The sequence below is a fragment of the Oncorhynchus clarkii genome, chromosome 32, assembly GCF_045791955.1.
Source record: "Oncorhynchus clarkii lewisi isolate Uvic-CL-2024 chromosome 32, UVic_Ocla_1.0, whole genome shotgun sequence".
Lineage (NCBI taxonomy): Eukaryota > Metazoa > Chordata > Actinopteri > Salmoniformes > Salmonidae > Oncorhynchus > Oncorhynchus clarkii.
The window spans coordinates 32,385,323-32,406,254 of record NC_092178.1 but is presented as its reverse complement, the minus strand read 5'-3'; the positions used below and the strand labels follow the sequence as shown (position 1 = coordinate 32,406,254).

Sequence of the window (20,932 nt, the reverse complement as noted above, 5' to 3'; positions counted from 1 at the left end):
GGACGTGCTACCTGTCCCAGACCTGCTGTTTTCAACTCTCTAGTGACAGCAGGAGCGGTAGAGATACTCCGAATGATCGACTATGAAAAGCCAACTGACATTCACTCCTGAGGTGCTGACTTGTTGCTCCCTCGACAACTACTGTGATTAATATTATTTGACCCTGCTGGTCATTTATGAACATTTGAACATCTTGGCCATGTTCCATTATAATCTCCACCCGGCACAGCCAGAAGAGGACTGGCCACCCCTCATAGCCTGGTTCCTCTCTAGGTTTCTTCCTAGGTTCTGGCTTTTCTAGGGAGTTTTTCCTAGCCACCGTGCTTCTACACCTGCATTGCTTGCTGTTTGGGGTTTTAGGCTGGGTTTAATTACAGCACTTTGTGACATCAGCTGATGTAAGAAGGGCTTTATAAATACATTCGATTGATTGATTGATTGATGTTGGTTGGTCATTTAGGAGCCTTAAAGGGCTCAAGCCTGGAGGTCATTGTGACTCATAAGTTTAAGAGAATACAGCGAGTTCAGGGCCTTCAGTTGACATTTTATTGAACAAGACAATGATCCGTAAACATATAATACGTTTCCCAAAAAGCTTCAGAAAACAAAAAAACAGTTAAAGGGAAAGAAAGAAAAAGAAATAAATCACAATATCAAGTGTTTGGCTTTCCACAATCAGAGGTTACCCCATGTTTCTTTTTAATCTCGTCTTTATTTTCTAAGAGAAACAAATGTGTAAATGAACAAGCTAAAAATAAAGTAACGAAGGCACGTCTGGCTTGGTGATGAAAAAAAAAGCAACAACGAATGTGAGATAACCAAACAAGCAGAGAAGGAAAAAGACCGGATTCAGATGAGTGTTATCGCTAACCTTCACGGTTTGTATTTTTGGCATCAAACCTATTGGGGAGGAGGCTAATTTATTGGCAAACACACACAGCATCTCCTGCTGCAGCGAGAAGTAGTTAGCAGATGCCTTGAGCATAAAACAACAGAACTAAACTAAACAGACTGCTGACTCATTGGTCTTTGATAATAACAAACCCAGGGGTCCCAATGATTGTCTTTTTTAAGCTCAATATATCAACATATCTTCAATTTTGAGTCTTTTTCTTTATAGGCAATACACAAAACAGTATAATATATTTGATGACAATATGAAATACATAAAATACACAAAAAAAATGAAATAAATGGAATCACAGTTTATAAAACCAAACAATGAACAATTAATTTCCCTTTGAACTCTGACCTGTGTAAGGGCTATAAAATACAGATGTGATTGTCTGATACTGCAGCACTTTATGCGAGCCCGCCGCCCACAGCCATATGTTTTCAAAATGGCAGCGTGACTCTTTTTGCACAGAGAAGAAGTTGAGCTACCCATAGTTCCATGCAGCATGCAGACATTCCCTTCAAAAGAAACCATAGAGACCAAATCACCACCAAAAGCCAATGACAGTTGCTTTCAAAGTGATTGTCACATAAAAAAAAAACGATAATATTTAAGTAATGCACTGACTGTGATGGAGTATAGAACAGTGGGGTAGGCAGTTACTGTGATCCATTTCTCCATGTGTCCGTATATCTGTCGGTCTACCCCGTCCGTCTACGTTTAGCCATCTATTTTTCTATATCTGTCTATCAATCATTAGTGTCTATAGCATCTATTTATTTACATACATATCTACATTAGTACATGTGCTTTTTGTTCATGTTTCTGTCTTTTTCTTTGTGTCTTTATCTAACAAGTTAATGTACTTAGTACAGGCTTGCTTCTCTCGGTGTCTGTCGAGGTGACACTGACAGATCAACGCCTTCGTGGAATTTTGCGACTCAAGCTCTTTGGAACACGCAGAACCAATGATGTGTTCCCATTACTCAGCAAGAGTTCGACTCAACTTTCTGTTTATTGCACCCTGCAGTAAGCACTCTGTGGAAAGAACGTAAGTCGTATGCTGACTGACTTATGTATCAGCCAAAAGATATCTCAAGTCGTGCTGTGCGCCTTCTGTACGGCCTAAACCACCCCGCTGCTCTACATCGATGTGTTGTGCCTGAAGTAGACGATACAATGGAGGACTGCAAAGACATCGACAACATTGAAAAAGTATAAAGCCTGGTGTCTGCAAGTAGCCTTGGGAAAAGTGAGCCAACTGTTTTGAAACGAGCCACGATCATGCCATGCAGAGTTATAAGGACTAAAATCCACAAAACCGTTTTTATATTCATTAACTTCAATACCCGTTAAAGTAAAATGTACAGTTTTTTTTTCTTTCAATTTCACACGGAAACTGACACCCCTATACATAGAGGCTCTGGAACCAACTACACTAGTTATTTTTTGTGCACACATTTAACCGGCAATATATTAAGCATCAATATAATATTATTTACAGTGTTCATTGATAATTTGGTTCACCTTGACATCGTTGACCAACATGACACGGTCTCACATAATTGTTCATCGATGATGTTTTGCACATTTGTGTTTCAGTACATAAAAGGCTTTAGAATAAGACTAAAATATAAAATATTAAAATACATATTTTGCTATGTGTAAAATATACAGCATATATTAGAGAGCATATTAACCACTTCATCTACATAAAATGGTACTAATGGCAGTATTCTCCAACACAGGCCGTGTATTTTGACACTCTGAAAATACAATCCTTATAATTTGAACTTAATTTGACTTAAATGTAAGCAGTAATCTTTCCTGTGGGGGGGGGAATTACGAGCGCATTGATAATTGTGTGTGCATTGTGTGCTTTGCTGTAAACCAAGATGTCACATTTCGTTACCCTAATAATGCAGTATTACCAGCTCTTGCAATTTAGACTGAACCCAAAACGTGAGTCATGTTGCAATGTTATGAAACAGTGACAACCTCATTTTGTTCATACTGCCATAAAATGGCATTTTGGTCTGAGGATGCTTACTGGACGGTGTAACATTGCAACTTTCAAACAACCAGTTTCGGGTGATATTTTCTGGTGATTTTTTGAACGATGTTTCCAGTGATATTACCTTGCCCGAATCACAACAGTAGGAAACACTGCATTTAGGATTTGACCACATCGGGAGGCTGGAGTTGTGCCGATCTTTCCAGAGCCTTGCTCGGACTCTGTGCTGTTCAATGTAACCGAGTAGAGGCACGGTGTTGTTGTTGTGTCATTATGGAGACCTAAACGTCACCTGCTAAACATACATGGCTGCCGACACAAAGCTTTCTCCGCGGGCCACAGTGGCCGACGGCGGCTCGTCGACATGGTGATCGTCCGCGTCAGAGTACGGCGGCAGGGCTTCGTCATTTAGCGTGTCGTCGACATCAGCATACTGTATCGAGTCCTCCAGGACAGCAGGGCCGCCGCCATTAGCAGCCCCACCGCCAACGGTGTTATCATCGTCATCGTCGCACGCATCCAGATCCTGTAACATCAACAGATCCTCGGTTGAACCAGCAACAACAACTCTCAAGATGTGATATGGTAGGCAAAATCCACTCCTGGACCATGCATTTCGCAATAGTTTCACAATAGGCTCAATTTTTTCTAAATAGTCAAGCTGTTGAGGTACCGTGGAGAGAGAATGTTATAATATAGTTAAAAGGGGTGAGTGATCTGACGATAAAGTAGATTGAGACTGATTGTAGAGTCTAGAAAGCAGCAAGTTGTAAAGGACAGGTGTAAAGGACATGTCAATATAAAGTAGCCTACAGGTAGTAAATCAATGACTTTAAGCAGCACTATGTGAAAAAGGAGAGAGTCCAGGATTGTGTTCATTAGGCATCCAATGGCAGACAACAGACTAAAACATGGAGTAACTACCTGGACTTAAATACAACAAGAAACATTCATTTTTGTTTTCTGGTGTGACCTAATGATCACGACCTAGAGTTTGGGGGATGTCCCCTTACCGTGACAGGCTCTCCGCTGGTCTCGTAGTAGACGTTACTGAAAGGCTGGGTCTCCGTCAACTCCGTCAGCACTGAGTCAGTGACAGGCTTGTTCAGCTGTGGGGTAGTGGAGAGGTCAAAGTCGGGTTAACTGGGCCACTCATCTCCGATCAATAGACATTATCCCAATTAAGAACTGCACTACCGCATGTGGTTATGAAGCACTATATTGGATCACTACAATAAAGTATCCTTCTGCTCGGCAGGATACATTACGAGTAAGAATTTCAGATTAGTCCCATGTACCGGGTAGTGCTGTGACGGACTCCCTTAACTTCACTAGGGTAGGGGGCACTATTTTCACTTCCGGATGAAAAGCGTGCCCAAAGTAAACTGCCTACTACTCAGGCCCAGAAGCTAGGATATGCATATAATTGGTAGATTTGGATCGAAAACACTAAAGTTCCCAGAACTGTTACAATAATGTTTGTGAGTATAACAGAACTGATTTGGTAGGCGAAAACCTGAGAAAAATCCATCCAGGAAGTGGGATTTTTTTTATGTTTGTAGTTTTCTATTGATTGCCATTACAGTATCCATTGACAGGGCTCAAAATAAAGTATCCAGGACTCAAATTGCACTTCCTATGGCTTCCACTAGATGTCAACAGTCTTTAGAAATTGTTTCAGGCTTGTATTCTAAAAAATGAGAGAGTAAGACCACTCTGAACGAGTGGACCCTACAGTGTCCCAGAGATGTTTCATGCGCGCGACCGAGAGCACACCTTTCTTGTTTACCTTTTATATTGACGACGTTATTGTCCGGTTGAAATATTAACGTTTATTTAGGCTAAAAACAACCTGAGGATTGATTATAAACATAGTTTGAAATGTTTCTACGAACTTTACGGATACTAATTGGATTTTTAGTTTGCCTGTTGTGACTGCGTTTGAGCCTGTGGATTACTGAACAAAACGGGCGAACAAAACAGAGGTTTTGGGATATAAACAGGGACTTTATCGAACAAAACAAACATTTATTGCGTAAATGGGAGCGTAAGCGTCCCACGTACCCTAGTGAGGTTAAATAACTGCAGCCACACTACTCCCACCTCTTCCTTTTCGCGGCTCATTCCAGATAGGATTTGCTTGGTAGGAACTCTATGTTAGAGTGTATAAGCGCAGAAGTATACCCACAGCTATTCAATAGCTTGGAGCAGCTAGCTCGAACACCCACAGAGAGCAGATGGTGAACCCAATAGTAGACAGGTCTGCGCCGCCCTTGGAGAACGCATGCGCTTAGCGCGCCTGGAGGAGATGTACAGTCCAGTCCTCCCCATCTGATGACCGTATTCCCCCCTTCTCGGTTAATGCTTAGTCGCAGAAGCACCCTATTGGCCGCCCCCCCACCACCAGCAAACTCAGTATGGCTGAGGAGTTGATCTGCCTTGAACGTAAGGTGCAAAGTCTGCGGGAGGAAGTGGACGCTTTACGATGGGATGATGGCGACAAACCTCTCCACCCTGGAGACGAGTTGGGTGACAGTGCTTCAGTGTTCCAAGCAGATCAGGGATCGACCCAGTTCACAGCGCCATCTGTAGCTGGGAGCGCTGTTACGGAGGCACCTCCGGTGGTGAAGGAAGAAACATGGGAGCTTTCAGGTAGAGTGGCTAACACCCTTGATATCAAGCTGGAAGAAGCACCATCTGAGCAGCTCCTTATCCCCATCTGCCCCAAGTTCGCTTTTGCTCTCCGCGAATACAGGAATAAGATTGGAGGGCGCTTCTGTTTCGACAACCAGACCAGGCCGTGGACTAACCTAAGGGATGCAGATTCCTTGGGGCTAGAACACCATCCTGTGATCGATGACATAGTGGCTGCCATGATCTTCCCTGACAAGGAGATCATTGGCAAGGTGCATCGCCTCAAACCAGGACCTGAAAGAGTAAGCAATAAATGGCTGCAAAGCATTTTCAGCACCCTCTTCATCATGTTATGCCTCCCAGGGGGTGGTCACAAGCTTCTTAAGGAGGCCACAGAGGTGTCAAGGCTACTCATTATGCTCCAGACAGACTTGACACATGCCAACGGCAAGAATTTGACTTCAGTGGTGACTTCACACCACCATCTTTGGCTGGCAGTCTAAACAGCCACTGCCAGTTCAGAAAACATTATTGGAGTTCCCCTTCATGCCAGGTTCCACCTTTGGGCCAAGGATTGGCAACATCATACAGCAGACTACAAAACTGCTCAAAGACAGAGACTTTGCAGGAGTTCTTGGCAACTGTGCGCCCAACTGCCGCCACTTTGAAGGAGCTGGAAGGCAGGGGATGGAATGTCTCGAGGATGCTCCAGCAACGTCTTGGTTCCCCTCCTCCCAAAGCCGAGACAACAGGGGCAGGAAAATGGGAACTGGCATTTTACGGAAGATGGGGTGAGGAAGGAGGCACTCCGGCTGGAGATAGCCTCGATCATGAACAAGGACGCAAATCAGGAAGGTAGAGCCGCTAGGACGGCTAAGTGGGTTTTACTCCACATCTTTCAGTTCCGAAAAAGGACGGCAGCTTTCGGCCGATCCTGGACCTAAGCGGCCTCAACAAATGTTTAAAGGAGCTCAAGTTCAAAATGCTCACGCCAGCACAGGCGTTGCAAGCAATCTTGAGTGGCTAATGGTTCACCACACTCAACCTGAAGGATGCGTACTTCCATGTTCCTGTTCATCAATATCACTGGAAGTAAATCCGGTTTGCTTTTAAAGGACTGGCTTACGAATTCAAAGAATGCATGTGTAAGGGAGGACTCTGTTGAAATAGTACTCACTCCTTTCTGTTGGAGGGTGTGACACTAAACAGAGTCCACCGCAGGGAGCTAGTGTGCACCGATGCCTCGCTAGCGGGTTGGGGGGCAGTGTTCACAGGCATGGCAGCGAGCAGACGCAGGAGCCCCCAGTGGAGTGGCGAGCACATCAATGTGCTGGAGCTCAGGGCAGTTCGCCTGGCACTCCAACAGTTCCTGCCCTGCATGGAGTGGAAGCATGCCCTGGTCAGATCAGACAAGACCACAGTAGTGGCTTATATCAATCAACAGGGGGGACTGAGATGACGGCACCCCCACAAAATGGCTCTGGAGCTCTTACTGTGGGCTCCGACCCGCTAAGTGTCACTGCGGGCAGCGGACATGCTTTCAAGAAATGGCCCAGCGGAAGGGGAGTGGAGTCTAAATGCTCAGGTGGTGCTACAGCTGTTCGGGAGAACACAGGTGGACCTGTTTGCATTTCAAAAGAACACTCACTGTCCCAGCTGGTTCTCTATGTCAGGCCCTCTGGGTTTGGATGCCCTCGCTCACGATTGGCCGGCAACGACACTTTATGCGTTCCCAACATTTCCACTAATCATAGCTACGCTAGACAGGGTCAGCTTGAAGGGCCACCGGCTGCTCCTGATCCTGTCTGAGACGACCATGGTTCAGCCTCCTGTTGTCACTCCTCTCTGGGACCCCATGGCAACTACCACTGAGACCCGACCTGCTCACTCAGGCTTGGGGGATACCGTGGCATCCGCGCTGCCTCCAGCTTTGGGCTTGGCCCGAGAGAAGTAAATGTGTAAGTTTAGGCATTCAGGACAATGTGGTGAGCACGTTGCAGAACGCCAGGGTTTCCTTGACCAACGTATTATATCAAATGCGGTGGGACATATTCTGGTGTGGGGGTCATAATGTTGCCCCAGAGTCGTGTGATATACAAAAGGTTTTATACTTTTTACAATCACTGCTTAATGCAGGCCGAGAGTCATCCAATTTGAGAGTGTATTTGGCCGCAATTTTGGCATGTTATGACGATCGCCTGGAGGGACCCACGGCCACCCATTGCTCTCCAAGTTTATGAAGGAAGCTAGACGTCTGCTTCCAGCGAAGGCCTGTTCGGTGCCAAACAGACCTTGATGTGGTGGTGTCAGCACTTGCGCCCCCAGGTCAGCGTCTTTGAAGCACCCATCCATGATGGTGGCATTCCTGTTGTCTATTACCTCCACTAAGAGAGTTAGTGAGTGCTGAATGTTTCCAAATGGGTGCAGACAAGGGGAATGTTGCCATCCGGCCCAGCTCTCCTTCTTGCCGATGGTCCAGTCTGACAGGCATGTGAATCGGCCCTTACATTTGTCCACATACGTACCTCCGACGGCTGCGGGTGGGCTAAGATTTTCCCCAAGTGTGTTGTGCCCGGTGAGGCCACTGGAAACTTACATTACACGGACTAAGACAATACAACAGTTGGATTAGCTGTTCGTGTGTTATGGTCAGAGAGTTCTGGGGAAGAGCCTAACAATACAGAGACTCTCACATTGGATGTGGACACTATTACTACAGGATATCAGCCGTTCGGACGGCCTCTTCCGTCTGCTGTAGTGGCGCATTCCACTAGAGTAGCAGCTACATCGTGGGCCTTGCGCTGAGGATTTCCCCTTGATGACATTTGCGCCTCGGCCAGTTGGGCGTCATCTAGAACTTTTGCTAGATACTATCGAGTCAATGTTGCTGCCACCAACCAGGTCAGGACGGCCGTGTTGTGTGTTGCCTCCACTTCCCTGAAGGGGGAAGGAGGGACACAGTAACCATGACTGCCCTGATTTCAGTCCTATGCAATTTTACTCTTGTCTGGCCATGCCTAGTTCACAGATGAATCTGTTATTGTGATACCATATTGGAGTGATCCAATATAGTGCTACAGAACGAAGGTTATGTATGTAACCACGGTTATGTCAGCTATTGGATCACTCCAATCCTCTTTTCGGTGATATACTGCGCCATTTGAAGAGGACACGAGGTGGGAGTACTGTGGCAGCAGCTATTTAAGGGGGTCGGCCGCAGCACTAATCGGTATCCGGGACTAATCTGAAATTCTTACTCAGAATGTATCCTGCATAGCAGAAGAATACCATATTGGAGTGATCCAATAGCTCACATAACCGTGGTTACATACGTAATCTTTGTTTATGGCCTTCACTAATAATGAGCCCTGAATGACAGGGACGTGGACCCCTCACCATTTCAGTGGAGCTGCCGGCCTTCACAGGGGGAGGGGGCTTGTGCTTGGGAGGACCACTGATTGGATGAGAGAAGAGGGGGCAGGAGAAGAGGTTAGTGCTGCTCACTTGTGAGGTGTGGAAACACTTTGTTACTTTTATGAATTTTGTCTTGCTGCTTTTTGTTTTATGTTGCTCTGTCTGTATGCTACGTCTTGCTTGTCCTATGTTGCTCTGTCTGTATGCTATGTCTTACTTGTCCTATGTTGCTATGTCTTGCTTGTTCTATGTTGCTATTGTCTATATTGTAATTGTTTTTAATAACCTGCCCAGGGACTGCGGTTGAAAATTAGCCGGCTGGCTAAAACCGGCACTTTTACTGAAACGTTGATTAATGTGCACTGTCCCTGTAAAAATAAAAATAAACTCAAACTCAAACTTTGTCCATACCTAACAGATTCATTTTGGACTGAATAAAACTTAATTGATTGGAGGAAAGATAGGTATTTGTTAAGTCATATATTGAAAGAAACAATTGCTGGGAGCGGAATACTCACTCCCCATTCATGGCGTTCTGCTTGCGTTTGCGGACCAGAATGATGACAGCGACGGCGATCGCCAGCAAGAAGAGGACCACACCAACGATGCCTCCGATGATGCCAGCCGTTGACGGCCCTGCTGTAATCTTACGCTGCTCTGAAAGAGAAGACGACGCGGAGGACTTAGGATTTAGTCCAATTCAAATGAATGTGTCATTTGAATTGGGGATAAGGGCTGGGAAAATGTGTTCGAATCAGAATCCAAATCAGAAGTTCTAAATAAAAACAGCTGAACTGAAGAACAGGGGCCTGTTCAGGAGGATGTTCTAGAACATTCGGATAGATATGTATCGCAGAGAACAGATATGATTGGTCATTCTATTTCTATCTGCAACATCCAGAACGTTTTCTCATCACTGAATACACCCCAGGAAATCAGCTCTGTTAGGCATTTAATCCTTGCCAGACATCTTATCATCCGACGATGTTCCAAGTAGACCTCCGCCTCCTTGCTCAATTATGTCTGTGTTTGTGATTTCCAGAGGGCACTGAGGCTGAGTGAGGCGTCTAAATTGAATGTAAAAGCCTCTCATTATGTTGGTTTTAACCAGCTTGCAGTTTCCACAGATGGCCACTGGGGGGCGACAAGATCCCATTGAGGATAATAATGGTGTACTTTCTCTTTGCGGCCACATGGTGTGCAGTTGCCAAGCTAAAGTCTCACTGCTGATAGTGAGTGAGAACATACATTACTTTGTCGATTCTCCCTCCGGCTAGGCTTGCATCCATATCAAAGATTCCAAATATGGGTGATTCCACTGGGAGTGGTGCAGTCCCACGCATCTGTTAGGTGTGTGTGTGTGTGTGTAGAGGAGTCTGCTGAATCTACGACCGGGGACACATCCAGAGATGCACCCTCATACAAACAACGCCAGTCACAACTGAAAAGAGACCGGCCAGCTCCAATCATTATCACGAAAACATTAAATGGAGGGATCGAGAGAGAGAGAGAAAGATGGAGTGGTGGCCAGGGCTGTCTCGGTCCTAAATTGTTCTCTCTCATTCTCACAGCTGGATACGTGGACACACACACAGTAATCTATACAGACAGAAGCCCCCCCCCCACCCCCCCAGCCTATTGGCATCCCTCTGTGGGTATCCTAGCCGTTTATCTGATGTGCTGGATATCAAAGTTTACATTCGCAGCGTTTACCATTGATGTTCTCCACTGATAAACTGTATTTTCAATAAATAATGAGTCATGTTAGTTACTGCATCAAAAACAAGCAGTCTAACATGGAGGAAATTAACTGGGTTGTATTCATTAGGGCAAACAGCAGTAGAACTCCTTAAAAGCATTGACGAAAAACTAAAAACAAGCTGTTGTTATTGCTCAAGTCCAGATAGTCCCATCCCTGTTTCTTATGTTCAGTGCCTAATGAATATAACCCTGTTTGAAGGATGGGGTGGGCTGAGGGAAGGACGTAGAGAAACAGAGGATTGGAATGGCTGGAAAAAGGAGGGTAAAGATACACACCCACCCCGATGCTCACAGGTTTGGCTTGGCAGAGAACAAGGGCCAAGACAGGGTGGGGGGTAAGAAAGAGAAAGGAATGAGAACAGATTTTTTTCAGGCTGGATACAAGAATGGGGTGTGGTGGAGTGGAGAGGATCTCAATGAAGACTTATTAGCTCACATAACAGATGTGGTGAGAATAGACAAACCTCTTAGCACTCGCAAACACACACACACACACACACATACACACTAAGACGCACACCTAGCCAGTCATCCTAACATATTCTACAGCATATCTCTTTCAGTTGAGTCACTTACCACACACAGAATAGCTAGCTTTTACCAACTGAATCAAAAGGGGGGGAGGCATTGAGTGTGTGATGCTATCCTGTCAGCCCAGATTGAAAGAATGAGACTCTCCCGAACCTCCATCACATGCTACACAGTCACATATTAATGTGTCTCATATATAAATAGATGTGGGAGGATGGAGGGATAGAGAGATGGAAGGGAAGAGAGGGAAAGATGGTGCTAGGAGGGAGGGCAGAAGAGAGTGATAGGGGTGCGAAGGCCCTGCAGTGGGGCCAAGAGGCAGACTTTAAAGGTCCTCCGTCTCCATGGGATACGGTTTAAGTGACAGGGAGGAACAACTAGTGAAACAACCACTCACAGTCGGCCGGGCCTTCATCGCCATTGGCATTCTGCTGCTACACTCCTCCGCAAAACTCCCAACTGGAACATCTCTCTCTATCGCTCGTTCTCCATCTCTCTCTCTCGCGCTCCATTGCTCACTTTCCCTTCACTGGCAAGTAAAGCTCTGAAATGTTCGCTCTTAGTCAGACACAGAGGTACACACACACACACAGGCAGACAGAGCCCTTTTAGGACCATTGTGCCTCCTCTAGCTGACTGAAAACTGATACATTCAAAAATGGATACATTCAAATACTACATAATTACCCTTTAGTTTAATAACTAACCATTAAAAACGTGTACAGTAAGTGCTGGAGCTAGACGGGGAGCGAATGAGTGAAGGAAAGGACAAAGAATGGAGAGGGGGAGAGGGAGGGAGAGAGAGAAGACTAAAAGCTTCACAAAGATAACGATAATGGAGATATGAAGTTGAAAATCTGTCGACAGGGGGAAACATTATTCGGCTCCTTACTGCCTTGTGCTTAGAGGCCAAAAGAGGATTACCACTGACAGCAACCTCCACCTCCTCTAAGTGTTTTCTTTACCCCTCCCTTTCTCTTTCTTCATCCAACTCTCCGTCCCTCCCTCTTCCTCTCTCCCCAACCATCTTAGTGACCTAGTGTGTTCCCGGCTTCCCGCCTGCACCATCGAGCCAAGCCCTCCCTCCTTCTTACACACACACAATCCACTTTGCAGGGCCATCTTTGATTGGAGGACAGGAGTGCTTCACTGATGGGTTCGTTAGCATCCCACAAGCATACATCTTATCTTACCCCATTGCTCACCAGTGAACTGTACAACGCAACACACACTCACAAAGACCTTTAGCACCGCCAGGGATGACAGTTGATCCAAAAGTCATTGGATCGTGACACCTCATGGTAACACACACAAACACACCCGTGCGGCAGGTAGCCTGGCGGGTAGGAGCGTTGGGCCAGTAACCGAAAGGTTGCTGAATCGAAGTCCCGAGCTGACAAGATAAAGAGCTGTCGTTCTGCCCCTGAGCAAGGCAGTTAACCCGCTGTTCCCTGGGCGCCGAAGACGTGGATGTCGATTAAGGCAGCCCCCCCACACCTCTCTGATTCAGATTGTTGGGTTAAATACACAAGACACATTTAGGTTGAATGCATTCAGTTGTACAACTGACTAAGTATCCCCCTTTTCTGCATGTGTAAGTTTGTGTGTCTCTCTCTTAGGGTTTAAAAGTGTAGCTTTTATACAAAACTATCAAATGCCATCGATGCCCTCTTTTTTTCCAGGCCGGTCAATTCTCCCCGTGTTTCGGTCTGCCACTTAGTGGATTAAAAACACTCTCCTAGTTCACCTCCTCAAATAGCATGACTGGACCAGAAAATTGTGTTTCTCTACGAAAATGATGCCGAAATGAGTTTATCATCGTTGCAAACGCCTCCAACCATTCCATTCCCAGGGATTAAACTAGGTCAAAGAGGCGCGAGACAGCAACACCCACTTCAGAGGCTTCATTTCGGCTCCAGCGTAGCCCACGTCCCCTGATCTTTGCCTTAAAACAGGTCACGTATCGAGCGACTGCCACTCATCTGGGTCAAGTAGACCAGGGCTGGGCTTCGGGGCCGTGGCTGCCGCCATGGCGCTTATTACCTGGTAACCTTCCGCATACGTAATGAGGACTGGGTGTTTGCGGAGCCACGGAGGGCTCTTGCCGGGTCAAGAGAGCAGTGTGTGTGTGTGTGGGGGGGGGGGGGGGGGCTCAGAAGGGCATGAAGCAGAAGGTTTAAGCTCCACTGAGCTGGGTGTCTCCAGACCAACAGGCATTTATACTAGCGTGTCTTAGTGGCCACTGCTGCTGGTGCCAAGTAGCATCAAGCAGAGCCACAGCTAATCTACTGAGATCTCGCCCCAGTTGGTCCCAGTGCATTTGAATAACTATCTGGAGATTAAGCTGAGGTCAGTCAGTGACACTGCATGCGTGTGTGTTTGTCAGATTGTGCAGCTATATCCATCTGTCTGTATGTGTCAGTACATGCTACTGTCCCCTGTGTCATTCATAGATAGATGTGTGTGTGTGTGATATATATATATATATATATATATCACACACCTATCACACACCTATCTATATAGATATATCTATGCGGTTGTGTGCCCCGCTGACTGACACTATTCCCTTCAGCACCCTCCCTCCCTCCCTCCCTCCCTCCCTCCATCCATCCATCCATCCATCCACACCCCCTCCGCAGGGAGCAGTATGCTTCCTGCCATCCAGTGCCACAGCGAATCACAGCCCACACTCTTATCCAGCCACTGCTGGCCCTCTGGCCCTGGGCAGACAGTCTTACCCTTCTCTCAGCCTAAGGGCTCCACCACGTCCCCCGGCTGTCCTTGGGTCACTATCGGTCATCTGTCCCTCACTGAGTGACCTTCCCCCTCACACACAATCAGACACAAAGGGACACAAGGATAGCAGAAACACACAAAGATGGTCGACACACACACACACTTCCAAAGTCTCCTCCTCTCCCTGCTGTTATATGCAGTATCAGTCCCTGATATAAACATTGCCAGTTACAATGACACAGGGAACATATGCGAAGCTAAACACGGTTTAATAGGCTGAAACTCTCCTGATTTACAAGCCTTTTCCCCTTTACTTTATACTTTGAGAGCCTCTCTGTGTTTAGGAACTGTTTCAGGGGGGGTTTAACAACATGCCATGGATTGTGTGTAGACACCTCAGGTATGCAGGTATTTCCGCTAACAGTAAAAATAATGGCCACCGCTTTCTTCCCACAAAATACAATTGCAGCTTGTTTATGTGTGACTGATTTGTTGCAGCTGGAGATGTTATCATTGGACAGACCCACACACACACACACACACACACACCCCCTGCAGGACTAACATCTGATTTTTCTTAGTCTGACTGTCGGGAACCAGGCGCTTCATCATCCTCCAAAAATGCCTCCCCCCATCCCTTCCTCTCTACCCTACACACTCATCCATCTCCTCTCTGTTCCAGTATTGTAAAAACTCTTGTTGTAAGTCCCCCCCCCCCCCCTTCTCCAACAAACCACAACAGAGTTTTTCAGAGAATGGACAGATCAGAATGTGCTGACTCCAAGGAAGAAGCCCAGAGTGCACTTAACCCCCATTTGTGTCTTTTAGCATCTAATTTGCTTTTCCCGGACTGTGGTTTGGAGGGGAGAGTGGGATTGAAAGAATGAAAGCGAGAGAAAGAGAGAGATCAGAAAGAGCGAGAGAAAGAAAAGGGCAAAATGGTCTTATGGAGAGAGAGAAAAATGAGCTCCCTTGAGTGCATCGGTCTGAGACGGTCTGTTAGCTGTTAGCCGCTAACCACTAATAGTGTAGCAAGCCACAAAGTTTTGCTACGCTAACGACGGTAAAGGTCTCTGGGATGGCTAGCCACGGCGGAACTAAAGGGCAGGTCCTGCGAGGCCACGGCTGGAGTGTGTTTAATGGAGCTTCTCCATCCTGGAGGGGGAAATCAATCATTTCCAGGCCCAGGGACATGTATTAGTCTGTGGCGACCTAAATGCCAGAACCGGACAAGAACCTGACACCCTCAGCACACAGGGGGACAAACACCTGCCTGGAGGTGACAGCATTCCCTCCCCCATATGCCCCCCTAGGCACAACTATGACAACATAACCAACAAAAACGGGTCACAACTCCTGCAGCTCTGTCGCACGACGAGTATGTACATAGCCAATGGTAGGCTTTGAGGGAACTCCTATTGTAGGTACACCTATAGCTCATCTCGTCAGTAGTAATGTAGACTATTTTATCACTGACCTCAACCCAAAGTCTCTCAGAGCTTCCGCAGTCAGCCCACTGACACCCCTATAAGATCACATCAAAATCACAGTCTACTTGAACAGAGCAATACTCAATCATGAGGCATCATAGCCAAAGGAACGGAGTAATATTAAGAAATGCTATAGATGGAAGGAATGTGGTGTGGAAACCTACCCCAAAAAAACTAATTCAATCCCTTTAGACAACTTCCTGGACAAAACGTTCCACTGTAATAGTGAAGGTGTAAACTTGGCAGTAGAAAATCTTAACAGTATATTTGACCTCTCAGCTTTCCTATCAAATCTAAAACATTACAAACGGAAAACTAAAGAAAATGAGTGACAATGACAAATGGTTTGATGAAGAATGCAAAAACCTAAAAGAAATTGAGAATGACTAAAATACAGAAACACACCAAGGAACAGCACGTCAAATCAGCTCATTATAATTTAATAATCCATAGACTAAACAATTCTGGGGAAATTGGAAAACCCTAAACAAACAAAAATGAAGAATTATCTATCCAAAATGGACATGTATGGGTAAACCACGTCGCCAATCTTTTTGGCTCTATAACAAAAAACAAACAGCAAAAACAGATCCATGATCAAATACAAATCTTAGAATCAACTATTAAAGACTACCAGAACCCACTGGACTCTCCAATTACTTTGAATGAACTACAGGACAAAATAAAAACCCTCCAACCCAAAAAAGGCCTGTGGTGTTGATGGTATCCTCAATGAAATGATAAAATATACAGACAACAAATTCCAATTGGCTATATTAAAACTCTTTAATATCATTTTTAGCTCTGGCATCTTCCCCAATATATGGAACCAAGGACTGGTCACCCTAATCCACAAATGTGGAGACAAATTTGACCCCAATAACTACCGGGTGATATGCGTCAACAGCAACCTTGGGAAAATCCTCTGTATTATCATTAACAGCAGACACGTACATTCCCTCAGTGAAGACAATGTACTGAGCAAATGTCAAATTGGCTTTTTACCAAATTATCGTATGACAGACCACGTATTCACCCTGCACACCCCAATTGACAAACAAACCAAAACAAAGGCAAAGTCTTCTCATGCTTTGTTGATTTTAAAAAAGCCTATGACTCAATTTGGCATGAGGGTCTGCTATACAAATTGATGTAAAGTGGTGTTGGGGGAAAAACATACAACATTATAAAATCCATGTACACTAACAATAAGTGAGGTTAAAATAAGCAAAAACACATTTCTTCCCACAGGGCCGTGGGGTGAGACAAGGATGCAGCTTAAGCCCCACCTTCTTCAACAAATATATCAACGAATTGGCGAGAGCACTAGAACAGTCTGCAGAACCTGGCCTCACCCTAATAGAATCTGAAGTCAAATGTCTACTGTTTGCTGATGATCTAGTGCTTCTGTCACCAACCAAGGAAGGCCTACAGCAGCACCTAGATCTTCTGCACCGATTCTTCCAGACCCGGTCCCTAACAGTAATCTAAGTAAGACCAAAATAATGGTGTTCCAAAAAGGTCCAGTCGCCAGGACCACAAATACAAATTCCATCTAGACACCATTGCCCTAGAGCGGTTTGGGTCAGCACACAAAAAACGATACATACCTTGGCCTAAACATCAGCGCCACAGGTAACTTCCACAAAGCTGTGAATGATCTGAGAGACAAGGCAAGAAGGGCATTCTACCCAACCAAATCATGAGAAAACAAAAAGATAATTACTTGACACATTGGAAAGATTTTTTTTTAAAAGAGCAAATGCTATTTGGCCCTAAACAGAGAATACCTGACCACTGTGACTGACCCAACCTTAAGGAAAGCTTTGACTATGTACAGACTCAGTGAGCATTGCCTTGCTATTGAGAAAGGCCACCGTAGGCAGACCTGGCTCTCAAGAGAAAACAAGCTATGTGCACACTGCCCACAAAATGAGGTGGAAACTGAGCTGCACTTCCTAACCTCCTGCCAAGTGTATGACCATATTAGAGACACATATTTCCCCCAGATTACACAGATCCACAAAGAATTCGAAATCAAACCCGATTTTGATAAACTCCCATGTCTACTGGGTGAAATACCACAGTGTGCCATCACAGCAGCAAGATTTGTGACCTGTTGCCACAAGAAAAAGGCAACCAGTGAAGAACAAACACCATTGTAAATACAACCCATATTTATGTTTATTTATTTTCCCTTTTGTACTTTAACCATTTGCAGATTGTTACAACACTGTGTGTATATACACATATGACATTTGTAATGTCTTTATTATTTTGGAACTTCAGTAGATGTAATGTTTACTGTTCATTTTTATTGTTTTTCACTTTTGTATATTATCGACTTCACTTGCTTTGGCAATGTTAACACATATTTCCCATGCCAATAAAGTCCCTTAAATTGAATTGAGAGAGAGAAGCGTAAGGAACAGGAGAGAGAAAACGAGAAAGAACTGTATTCATGACTTCTGCGAAACCAACAAATCTTTTTTTGTATTTAAAAAAAAACAGTTAATGTCTGGTGGAAGTACTCATATTGTGAGTCTGTTGTTATAGTAGCAGTGAGAAGCTGTTATCATGTAGGCGGGAAAAGACCAACAGTCATAGCCTACACATGGGACACAGATACAGGATCTGTGCAGGTCTATGGCTTTGAGCTGATGTACAGTACCTGTACAACACCTCCATTTTTCTGACAACAATGACTGTTATACACAGAGGAAGTGAGTTATCACTGAATTATAGAATATAGTGTATCGAATGTATATAGAACTGTCAATGCCAATCCATTTTTTTTATCTACCTTTATACTGTATCTTAATGGTTCACCACATTGTCTATGGTGAAGGCTGGGGTAAGGAGGACTTACTAGGTTATTGTTAATTACCAGCAAGCATGCAGCAATCTGAATGGCGGTTTACAGCATCAAAACAATACTGGAAAATATATTACACTATTTTGCCACGGCGCATGTTGTGGAAGGTTCTACTGAATAGAAGGAACTCGTCCAAATAATTTCATCCAAGTCTTTTCATACTGTGCATAATTTCATACAAGCATTTCGTTTTCATCACAACACATTCGGTGAAAGCCACACCTATTCTCCTGTGTGAAGAATAAGTGTTTTTTTTCCTTCTCTTTGTGGTAATTATACACGTATGACAACGACTGCATACTAATGAATCAGAAGCCATATCTAAAAAGGCAGTAACCAATAGCGGAGACTCCATTGCGTTTGCTGAATGGGTTTCTCTCTTTATATACCGCAGATCATCTCAGCTCGGGTTTCTGGTGGCTTAACGTAACTGAACACTGATGTTCAGGAGTAGTGTTAATGAATGAGGCAGGCGTCAGGGTAGGAGTAACGCCGTTATTTCTACACAAACACACCTCTATATAGACACATAAATCAAAACACACACACTCATAATATAATGTTACTGTACACAAGCCCAGGCGGCAGCCAGAAGCATTAACTTCTTTAAGTGGGCACCGCAGCAGGCATTATGTTGGGCTGCAAACTAAGCAGCGGAGGAGAAAGACTCGGTAGAAACACTGAGTGCCTCAGAGAGTAAACAGTAGCCACCCATTAGCCCCGATCAAACTGCATTAAGACGAGGATTCTCGAGAAGAACATGTACTTTGTTCACGTACTGCCATCAGCGTAAATGATCATTTGTTAATTGACCCGCCGGACAAAATAAAGGTAAAACATTATTTTTGTTAAAAAGTGAAATACATGGTCGGTACAGACAGAAGAGGACTGTCCAGCCCTCGGAGCCTGGTTCCCCTCTCTAAGCATCTTACCGATCACTGTACCTGTACACAGACAATCTGTAAACAGCACACCCAACTACCTCATCCCCATATTCTTATTTATCTTCTTGCTCTTTTGCACCCCCAGTATCTCTACTTGCACATCATCTGCACACCTATCACTCGTGTTAATGCTACATTGTAATTATTCTGCCTCTATGGCCTATGTATTGCCTTACCTCCCCTACTCTTCTACATTTGCACACACTGTACATTGATTTTTTTTTCTATTGTGTTATTGACTGTACGTTTGTTTATGTGCTCTGTGCTGTTGTTTTTGTCGCACTGCTTTGCTTTATCTTGGCCAGGTTGCAGATGTAAATGAGAACTTGTTCTCAACTGGCCTACCTGGTTAAATAAAAAGGTGAAATAAATCAAATAGGTTGCTTCCTTCTAGACAGTTTTTCCTAGCCACTCTGCTGCTGCTGCCTCTGCATTGCTTGCTGTTTGGGGTTTGAGGCTGGGTATCTGTATAGCACTTTGTGGCAATTGCTGATGTAAAAACGGCTTTCTAAAATACATTTGATTGATGGATTCTGGAACACATCTGCAGACTAGCTAACACTGCCGTTGGACATTTCACAGCGCTCCTCATACCGTTTGGCACTCTCGGTCTGACTAAGAGCAATGGATACGAAGGATGAGCGTTTCTGAGGAAGCCATCCAATTCATTCAGACACACTAGTTCTGTCAGAACTCTCTCCGGAGAGCAGTAAACCATGGAATCATTGGGCCATTTAAAAATCTACTACTGTATGTACAACGTTCGTCGTCATCAGAGTCTTGGGGTCAAAGGTCACAGCTCTTGTTAATCGGAGCGCTGACGCTTGGTTTATGAGCAGTGCTTGATGCTAATGGTTACTAATGATACGGCCTAATTACTGTGGTGGCTAGGCTAGCGTGAAGGAAGATGAGCCCCAGACAGAAACACACAAACACTACTGGCGTGGTAAAATGGAAGCCGTTTGAAATACTCTAGTCGGAGTCAGAGATAGTTACACTAGTGGAAGTAACACGTGGACGTCTATGGGCTCTGACAGATACTTAGAGGCTGCTCTCGCTATCACACACAACCAGGAGTATACCACACACACACACAGACAATTCTGTTAATCAACAAAAAACTTCAGGCCACATGCAATCATTGTCGCACCTAATTATGCATTCAAGCACATGGTATCTGTCACAGAGCACTTGCAGGCCACACACCAGATCTGGGATAACGATAGTTTTAACTATGCTTTATGGAAAGTAACTACACTGCTCAAAAAAATAAAGGGAACACTAAAATAACACATCCTAGATCTGAATGAATGAAATATTTTTATTAAATACTTTTTTCTTTACATAGTTGAATGTGCTGACAACAAAATCACACAAAAATGATCAATGGAAATCAAATTTATCAACCCATGGAGGTCTGGATTTGGAGTCACACTCAAAATTAAAGTGGAAAACCACACTACAGGCTGATCCAACTTTGATGTAATGTCCTTAAAACAAGTCAAAATGAGGCTCAGTAGTGTGTGTGGCCTCCACGTGCCTGTATGACCTCCCTACAACGCCTGGGCATGCTCCTGATGAGGTGGTGGATGGTCTCCTGAGGGATCTCCTCCCAGACCTGGACTAAAGCATCCG

General features: G+C 44.8%; 1 protein-coding gene across 1 annotated transcript in view; it reads right to left on the bottom strand.

The window, feature by feature from the left end:
- Nucleotides 1-532: 532 nt before the first annotated feature.
- The window catches only part of LOC139392233 (poliovirus receptor-like), an 80,356-nt gene continuing 59,956 nt past the window's right edge, over nucleotides 533-20,932 (bottom strand). Inside the window, exons 7-10 of the mRNA XM_071140072.1 lie at nucleotides 9,476-9,614; nucleotides 8,940-8,997; nucleotides 3,923-4,018; nucleotides 533-3,435 (exon numbers count right to left, since the gene is read on the bottom strand). Coding sequence (XP_070996173.1) covers nucleotides 3,205-3,435; nucleotides 3,923-4,018; nucleotides 8,940-8,997; nucleotides 9,476-9,614 — 524 coding nt within the window. The 3' untranslated portion in view covers nucleotides 533-3,204. The remainder of the gene's footprint in view (nucleotides 3,436-3,922; nucleotides 4,019-8,939; nucleotides 8,998-9,475; nucleotides 9,615-20,932) is intronic.